Source organism: Anopheles nili, chromosome 2 (assembly GCF_943737925.1).
Source record: "Anopheles nili chromosome 2, idAnoNiliSN_F5_01, whole genome shotgun sequence".
In the NCBI taxonomy this organism is placed as follows: domain Eukaryota; kingdom Metazoa; phylum Arthropoda; class Insecta; order Diptera; family Culicidae; genus Anopheles; species Anopheles nili.
The window spans coordinates 13,322,502-13,331,740 of NC_071291.1; the positions used below are offsets into that span (position 1 = coordinate 13,322,502).

At 48.7% G+C, this 9,239-nt stretch overlaps 1 protein-coding gene across 1 annotated transcript in view; it reads right to left on the reverse strand.

The window, feature by feature from the left end:
• Positions 1-4,733, reverse strand: part of LOC128730130 (protein slit) — a 131,568-nt gene extending 126,835 nt beyond the window's left edge. The window contains exon 1 of the mRNA XM_053823166.1: positions 4,531-4,733. Within this exon, the coding sequence (XP_053679141.1) occupies positions 4,531-4,733 (203 nt within the window). The remainder of the gene's footprint in view (positions 1-4,530) is intronic.
• Positions 4,734-9,239: the final 4,506 nt, after the last annotated feature.

The window sequence follows — 9,239 nt, forward strand, 5'->3', positions numbered from 1 at the left end:
GCGAGATGCACGCGGCATGATGGATTCCATGCGCGACATAAACGCGCCGTACGACCGACTCGTCGGAAGTAATAGAGAGTGTGTGGAAGCGAAATGAAAACAAAATCCTCACGCTCACAGTCCGTGTGGCTTTACCTTCGCCTGGAATGAACATGTCAACTGTTGCGGCAAACCCTCGCGCGGCTTGGAACGATGTCCCGTTTGACATTTCCATTCCGGTGGGTTTTGCGCCCTCTAGCCTGGCGTTCGGGCCGATGCCACGACGAGTGTTTCGTGTTATTTTATGCTCATTGCTGCTCAATCATCATCGTGCTCGAGCTTTCCATCTTCCATCGTTGTGCGGCGACCACCCAGACTGAGGTGGGTTGAAACATAAAAACGCGCCAAACCTGGACGTTTGAAGGAACCCATCGAAGGGAGTCTAGTTCGTTTGGGCACGGCAGGGTTTTTGAGTGAAAATAAAATGCTAGGGCTGGGTTTGGGTGCGCGCGACACCGCCCCTAATCGATGGGACCAATAAAATTCACCATAACTCATCTACCGTTTATGAACGGGCATTATGTTGCGTGTCATGGCGATGCTTCATCATCGCTTTTTTTTATGCTTCCTGAACCGCGCCACGTCTTGGCAGTCGTTGTTGACGGCTGCGGATGAGCTCCTTCAAAGCCCAGCAACACCACCGTGCAGATGATCCTCGAAAACTCGGCTTCGACTCATTACCTCCTGTCCGGGGGCTTGCGTTTACACCCTCCATTTTGGGGGTTCGTGTTTGGATTGATTTGCCATAATTCGCCCCAACTATGGCGCGTAACGAGGTGCAGACAGCTAAGCGGTTGGATCATAGCAAACGGCACCCCAGTCCACCGTGGGAATGAGTTGAATGCAGGAACGGGCAACAAAAAATATGAGGAAGCATACACACACACCGGACGGAACGGAACGGATATTAGAACCACATTTTTTCGACTTTCGTTCCAGTCACGCAAGGTGGTGCTTTGCCAAGCTGCCAGCGGCCAATTTGATGACTCCTCGTTAGCAGAGGGCTTTCAACAGTGCCGTTTGGCGATTGAATTATTTCGAAACCTCACCGTTAGTCAGCGGCATTTGGCGGGATTGTGATAAATAGTCTGTTTAATTTGTGGCACAATATTGCGTCGTTTTGCATATGTGATAAATGAAACCGGTCGCAATGTGGGGCATCTGCATGTTTCTCACTCCGTTTTTGGGGGAGGTTTGTCTTTGTTTTTTTTGGACGATTCACGATACAAAATTGATCAAACAGTGTGACCAAAAGAAAAATCATCTTGTAGGGTCCTCCAAAGCGATAGTGGCTGTTCAGCGACATGCAATGCACCAACGCAGCACACAGAAAAGCGACTGTAAATTTGTACCACAAAACGCGCATCGTGTGCCCATTTACTTCATTATGACGATTGTATACAGTTTTATGGGCGTTCATAAGCGATATTCCATCTCGCGCGAGTTTTACAACTCAGGCCACTCGGACGACAAAACCCTCCGAGATCACGGCAATCGAGATCATAAACCAGCCCACTAAGGACGGGTTTTTTTTTCGTGTTTAGGACCCCCTTCGCGAAGGAACGAACTGACGCCGGGGTGGACAAACAAAAAAGTGCAACACACTCTCTCTCTTTCTCTCGCAATCAGCGCTCCAACCTCTCATCAGTGCGTTACATGTGGTCGATTCGATTTTACGATCGACCATTTACGAATCGAAAAGCCCTTTCACCTCTGCGCGAGCTTAACGGCCGCGACGAAGCCGACAAATATACAGTTATGGTCATGCGAATATGATCGGCCCCGCGACTCGAGTGGTATCGTGTGTGCTTGTGGTTATTCATCCGTTCTTGTTTGGGAAACCGCGGGAAAGCGGAAAACGCGTTTGCGTGTTATTTTGCCTTTTCGGTGCGTTTTAATGTTTTGGCCCTCCCGCCTGAAGAAGCTGCGCGAGACGCATGCATAATCATCCACCCGCCTAATCAAGCTTGTGTGATCTTGCGTGTGCGGATGCAAGGCGAGAGCGCATAAAAAATCAATAAAAACACCGTTTCCATAAAATGGTAATCTACGGTAATGGGCCATAATCAACCCAGCGGTATCAGCGCGCAACCGAAATGCTGCTGGCCCGAGAATACATTGCGGCTCCGTGGCGACGAGAATCGACCAATCTGCTCAGGTGGGAGAAGATCAACACCGCACCCTTGTGTGAGATCGGGATAATTTCCCAGCCTGTCTTCGGTTTTCGTGTTGCTGCGTGTGCATGGTCTTAATCGATCCGCATGCTGGTCACGACGCCCTAGAACAAAATGACGCTTGAGCAGTAAAACCAGAAAAGCAGAAGAGAAAACACACGTATACACGTGTCTCCATCGATGATCTTGCGCTGCCCGGGTGAGCCGGGCGAAATCACCATCGGAATCCTATTTCCCGCAATTAATGAACATAACTAGACGAAAGGCAACGCTCCGGGAGTCCGTCGGGAGAAGAAATTGTCTAAAAAGAAGGACCAGCATGTGGGGAGAACCACATTCACTCACAAACCACGATGCGCGTGTTGTTCCTGCTCTTTGTAGTAAGCCACCATCGTTTAACTAATGGGTGAGGAAAACATTGTTCAAAAATTAGTTACCCTTCTCGCATGCGAATGGCGCTAGGTTTAATGAACTTGTTCTCGGGCCGGGCGTTTTTGTTCGGCGTCCGTGCGTCCACCAACAGCCAGGGTCACGCGCAATGGCGTGTGCTTATGGGGTTTTGTAAAGTTTGAAAAAAAATGCAGCTCACCCCAAGCTCATTAGGCAAACGCCCCGATCGGGGGTCTAATTTTAGAAGATTTACGATCATCGGTGATGGGGCCCGCGAAGCGATATGGTAATGTATGGGGGGGTTTGTTGGAGTTCCCGGCGTAAAGGGTCGCCATCCTGGGGTTTCAAATCTAATCCGGCAGTGAATGTCGGATAAGGAATGCCACTTTTGCCTTTAGCCTGTCCGTGGAGTGCTCTCTAGCTGTAGCTGAAATGTAGTTCAGTATTTCGTGTGTTTTTTTTCGTCCCTCTCATTCGCAAGTACGTCAGAAGTGCATCAGAAATTCCCGACGATAGCACTTGATTTATTTATTTACATTACCGACGATCAAATTTAAATCCCTCCGAAAGCGGATTGCTGCTGCTGTTGGGGTGGTGTCGTTTGGATGGTCATTTGATAGATGTAATCCATGCACGCCCTACCTAGGTTTAAACAGGCGCCCCCAATAGCACAACCATCCAATGTAACGTCTTAGTTGCCGAACCCGCAGAGACGCAGTAAATAACCGATTTTGTGCGCAACCAGTATTTACACAAGGTGCAGCGTCAAAGTGCATTCGCTGTTTACTCAAGCGAAACGTCAAGCACCTCCCTCGAAGGATTCGGTCGCCATTCGGGGCGACGAGTTTATCCCTGCATCGATACACGCAGCAGCAGCAAAACGCGCCGCCTTTCAACGGGTTCGGCGGTTGATTGAAAAGCTGCTCGATGAAAAACAGCCACAGCGCAATCCGACCGCGACCTAGGACCGCAAACTGCAACAGCTCCGTGTGCCAGTCGCAGTCGCTGTCTGTCACCAGCCTGCCTGCCGATAGAAGCTGCAAAACTCCCCAAGCATTGGCTGCCATTCGCGTGAAAAAGAGACCACCACCACCAGTGTGTGGGTGTGGGCCGTGGCGTTGCGGTATGTTTTACATTTTAATTCGTATTTTATTTATTTCCAATCCACCGTGTAACTATTTGGTTCAGGGTTTTGTGGTTTGATTTAAATCTGCCTCGCCGTTAAATCTCTCGCTCGGTGGTGACATTCTTGGACATTGCGAGGGGAGGATTATTACACGAAAGCCACCCATCCCCCCTCCAGGATCCCAAGCCTCCCAAGAACCGCCTCGAGTTGGTTTATTTATTTACGAGCCGAGCTGTGATGCGAGCGCGGCAAAACAAAGCGCGAATGGCGGGTGAGAGAGAAAAAAAAAACCTCACCAACAGAGCTGCCATCGCAATTCCATCGAATCGAAACGACACACGAACGAGTGCAACAGACTGCGGCCAGCTTTCCCGCATCCTCGAGGCAAGATCGCACCAGATCGTGCAGGGACGCAGGTCGCGTTGGATAATTGAGAAATTTAAAAGCTGCCCAATGCTTTTGCACTCGGCATGAACGTAAATCGTAATGGGAAAAAAAAATATATTTCGCAACGTGGGCGAACAGGATACGAATGCCGATCGATCGGTTTTCGCGGGTTTGCAGTGTCACGAGCGGGATTATAAATGACACCACCCTTGCGCTCACAATTGAATAATGCATGATGTGGAACAATAAAATTTATAATCCTGCCAAAGTCATCGTCAGTGGCACCGACAGATCGATTTTATAACTTGTGCTCGTTTCGTTCCTTCCCACCATTGCTGGTAAGGATATCGTATTTCACAATTGCTCAAGAAGCGTCGATCGATCGATCAACGAACGTTTCTCTGGGGTACTTACAGTCTGTCGGTTTCCGGCGGGATCTTCCGAGGCACCTGGGTCAATCCGCGATGAGAGCAATCCACCGTCGTACCGGTACACGAGCACAGCCGCGGACAGCGCGTTTCGGCTCCAAAATAACCACCACCGCCGCCACCGTACGGTTCCTCGTTCGATGGAACGACGAGGGCCAACACCACCGTCACGGTGAGCAGCATCAACATTTTGAACTGAGGTCCTGACCAAATCCCGCGTTTGGTCATCATGGCGAACGGAACGCTTCTATTCCTGCTGCTGCTGCTGCTGCTGCTGCAAATGTCGGCACCACAAGGGTTTCCTTCATACAGCGCCACCGGTTTTGCAACCCTTTCCAGCGATTCCTGGCGATCACATTCACGGGGAAGCTTTCGAACTCTGCACGGCCAATACCAAGCCACGCCACGCGTGTAGGTACTCTGAATCCCGTTTCCGAACGCACTAACACCCGCCCGCACACACACTCGCACGCACTCGTTACACTGACGCACACCACCTACGAGGAAAATAATTAATTAATGGTGATGATGATAATTTTAATTCGCACTTTTCACACCACGGCCGAGTGGCCGTGCCAGAAGGTGCCCTAAGAGGGCGGCCCTTTTTGCCACGGCCACCATGGTGACGGTGGCAAATATTAGCACATATGGTTCTGGGCTCGTTCCGGAACGGATCTTTTTGGTGCGTTTTGGCGAATGTGCTTCCGTTTCGCTAAAAACCGACCGCCCTCACGAGGGTGCAGTGCACCATTTTCCATTTGCACACACACACGCGTACATCCACCCATGCATGAAAAAGCCCGATGGTGAGAAAAATCTCCACACCGCACATCTGTTCACACGCGCGAGCTGTCCCATTTAGAGCTGGCCACTTGAAGTTGGTCCCGATTGCGTTACATAACGGTGGCTTATACCAGCTCCAGTCCCCAGAGCACGGCGACAAGTCTAATCACATTCGCTAATTAAATTATGAAAATTTTGCCAGCTGCAAGTGCACGGGCTCCGGGCTCTGTAGCCGGGTTGGTACGACGTGAAATCGGGACATTCAAATCCGTTTGCGCGACGAAGGTACGGTTTTGTTGGCATTTTAGGTCAGGAATGCATCGGTGCACCACCGCAGCGACATGGAATGCACTTTCGGAGACGATCGGTGGTGTCGATGGCAGTTTCACCAGCGTGTTCGAGTTCGCTGCACAGGTCCTTTGGCTGTGAACTGGAGCCAAACGGCAAACGGTATCGTTCGGAGGTGAAGTTCGATGGTAAAAGTTCGCACGGAACCACCAGACCCGATGACGTTGCAGTTGCGTTAAATGGTTCCATTTGGAAGAAGTTTAATAATCACTTGATCGTCGCCGTGCGGGAAATCGGATTGAATTTGAATGGAATAACAAAAGTGATTCCATCGCAATGACGGCAATGCACTAGAAGCTTTGTACAAAATCGAACAGGCGCTAGGAGACGCGTTTTGAAGTTCTAATTCTGTAAAGAGACAGGAAGAAAAGGCAAACACGGGATTAGAGATAATAACAACATAAGGAAAGAAAATATTTTAATTACTTTAAACATGTCTGAAGTAATTAAGATTATTTTTAAAACCTTCAAATGCGCCACCGCGTATCCTGTGTAGTCCTAAATAAATTTTATGTACTTAAGCGATGAAAACATCCAACACGCGGGTTATCGTACGACCAGAACGCAAGATTTATGTACACCCTGATTGTTTTATGTTTAAACATTCTTGCCATTTTTTTCTCTGCTTCTAAACCCACTGGCGTACGCACAACCAGCGGATCTCGGATGGGTGGCGAAAATTACTCGCACAACATGGCACGAAAAAAAACTCTACACGAGCAGCATCATTAATAATAGCGATTAAGCTTCGCACATGCGTCGAAGTCTCGTCTGGTTGGTGTGTTAATTAATTTCAGCTGGTTGGTGGCAGTTCGGCCGAAAATGAGCCGACTATAGCTGCCGGTGTGCACGAACCAATCCAACCAGCAATGAGCAGCTTGGTGGCAAAGTGACAAATGTAAACCATATGCGACCATATATTGTCCCTCGCATATGCACGCGAACTCGTTACTTGACGGCGCAGTAATTTTGGAGAACGTGGCTTCATTTCACTGAAATGAAGATGCTCTTCGAATGAAAAATACTTACAGGCTGTTGCAATGACACACTTACGCTGCGAAAAGCAGTTGAACAGTTTTTATCGCAACCATGCCCATGCGGTCACGTCAACATGATCTTTAACATCGTACCTCGTAAGAATTCCTGCACGTGGCTTGATGAGCAAATACGATGATGTTTTCCTAAAGACACACACTCACACACCTCCGGTTGATATGCAAACAACATCAGTCAATTTGTCACCCTCAACCTTATCACAAACAAATCGAAGAACCTGCAGAGCATTGAACCTACCTAACAGTCGCACCTGGTAGTGCGTGATTCAAGCATCGGTTCTCCGATGTTTGAGAAACTTTTCGAGCCGTGTGTATAAATTATTTAAATAATTCTTCCTACAACGAAGAAAGGCCGATAAGGAAGCAAGCTCTGGTGCAACATGGAGCATGCAGAGCGATAACGTCAATTTGCGTCAGGGGATTTTGAAAATAAAATAAAATACAAAATGCTCGACATCCCATGAGCGTATCGCTGCGTTGCGTTCTTTTGTGGAAAACTCAATAGAAGCGTGTTTTCCTTTGAGAGTTGCATACGATATTTTCCCTTTTTCCTATCAGCAAACTCCGAAACAATGGCATTCGTGTCGAGATGATGTTTGCAGGAAGAACACCCGACCACGAGTGAAAACAAAATCGTTCTGTTTTGCCCAAACATTCTGCCAGCTTGCTGTAAGAGCTGATAAGACAGTCACAGGCACCGCACGGTATCTTGCGGTGACAAACGCTCAAGAAGCACTTCATCGACACGCCGCCTCGGCGGTTTGTTTGTGCCAATCTTGCGCGTTTCGATAGTCCCCGCTCACAGTGCGTACGTGCCGAGCAGAAGCCATCGGTGGAATCTGGCCAGTTTCTGGCAAAGTTTCCTCGTAACATTGGGGGAACGCTCTGTGTACAACACCGCACTTCCTTCGCTTTAGGTTGTGATCTCAAGCCTCTGGCCGCATGCGCAACCTTCGTATCTTTGTTCCTGATCTCGGGGAGGGAAAAAAAAGACATTGCTTCATCATGACCTGCGTGCCGTTTAGTTATCAAACAACACCATCTCGGCGTATCTTGCGTCTGCCGATGTGCACCGTGTCAAGCCGGGCGGCAACCAAAACAGAATGAGAAACAAAACTTTTCCTCCATCGATACTGTACGGTATGGTGCGAAACAAGCGAACCGGCAGTCCCGCTCGTAGTCATCGACTTCACCATTGTCTGCGGTTTCCGTGAGGACGATGCAAGGCTTCATTCTTGCAATTAGGTTGACGAAGACTTTGAGCGTCTGGTAATATTTGCTCGAGTAGACGTGTTATCTGGAAATTTGTTCGCTTCTAGTTACGCTCATCGATTTCCACTGGTTTGGAATTGAAATTGAATGCCAAGTCTCAGTCTATTACTTGAGTGCATGCTGATGAGCATGTGCGCAGGATATGATTGAATGTCCCAGAGAACAACCTACGAGAGTTTCCGTGCCTAACATGATACGATTAAATATGATTATATTATGCGCCATCGTCGAACGTAGTCGCCTCGAGTGTCCCCGTGCGATGCATGCTATCGTAATGACACTATCGGAAGTTCCAATCCCTCGCCAATTAAACCATCATTACTCAAGTGCTGAAGGTGTCTAGCGTGAAGTACTATCCGGCAAAACTACCCGCCGGGTGAAAGTTATCTCGTCAGATGTTCTCTCGACGTGCCGGGGTTGTTTGCAGCATTCCCTCGGGGCAGCGAGTTCGAGAAACTGGTTAAGCAATACAGCCCGATTCAAATCACGTCTTATCGGCTCATCGCATCATCGTTCTGTGCCTCCTCCCTTAGGGCTGTGCGTCCCCGGGGACGAATGTGTCACTCCTGCAAAGGCCCACCGAGGGATGTTCGCACGTTTCGTTATCAAGATAAACGACAGTATGCCTGAAAAGGAAGTAATTTACTAAAAGCATACTCTTATATTTGAATTTAGTGAGCGAGTACGAAGTACTAACAAAAACAAAACCATAATACGCTCAATTAATATAACGAACTTTTATCGCTAGACTGCAAATCCTATAGCAAATCACCTTCTTGAGACGGGGAATATAGGATAACAATTGCAATACAAATAACAACAGGTGAACGACGCAGCAGCTTTGCTCGATCTAATCCTTGCCTAAGCTCAGCTCAACTGCACTCACAATGTCGTCCGTAGTTAGCCACATGAAATATGTAACCGTTTTACCCCAGTATCCTGGTCGTGCTCTTACGATGATTTTTTAATCCCACTTTTGCAAGCCTCGCCTCACAATCGCAATCGAACACAATGCATCTTGCCAAGTACCGGGGGCTCAATCGAACCGACTCGCGCTTGAACGAAGCACGGTGGTGGTGACTGTAACCGAGTGGCATAAAATCGAACACCGTATCGAACTCGCTCCACTGCTACTGCACATCGAAACGCCGCCAGCAGAGCGATTTCCTTCGTCCAATCGCACCCCGATACGATAAACGGCGTTGGCATCGCACCGGAAGGGTGCACCCGACCGGCC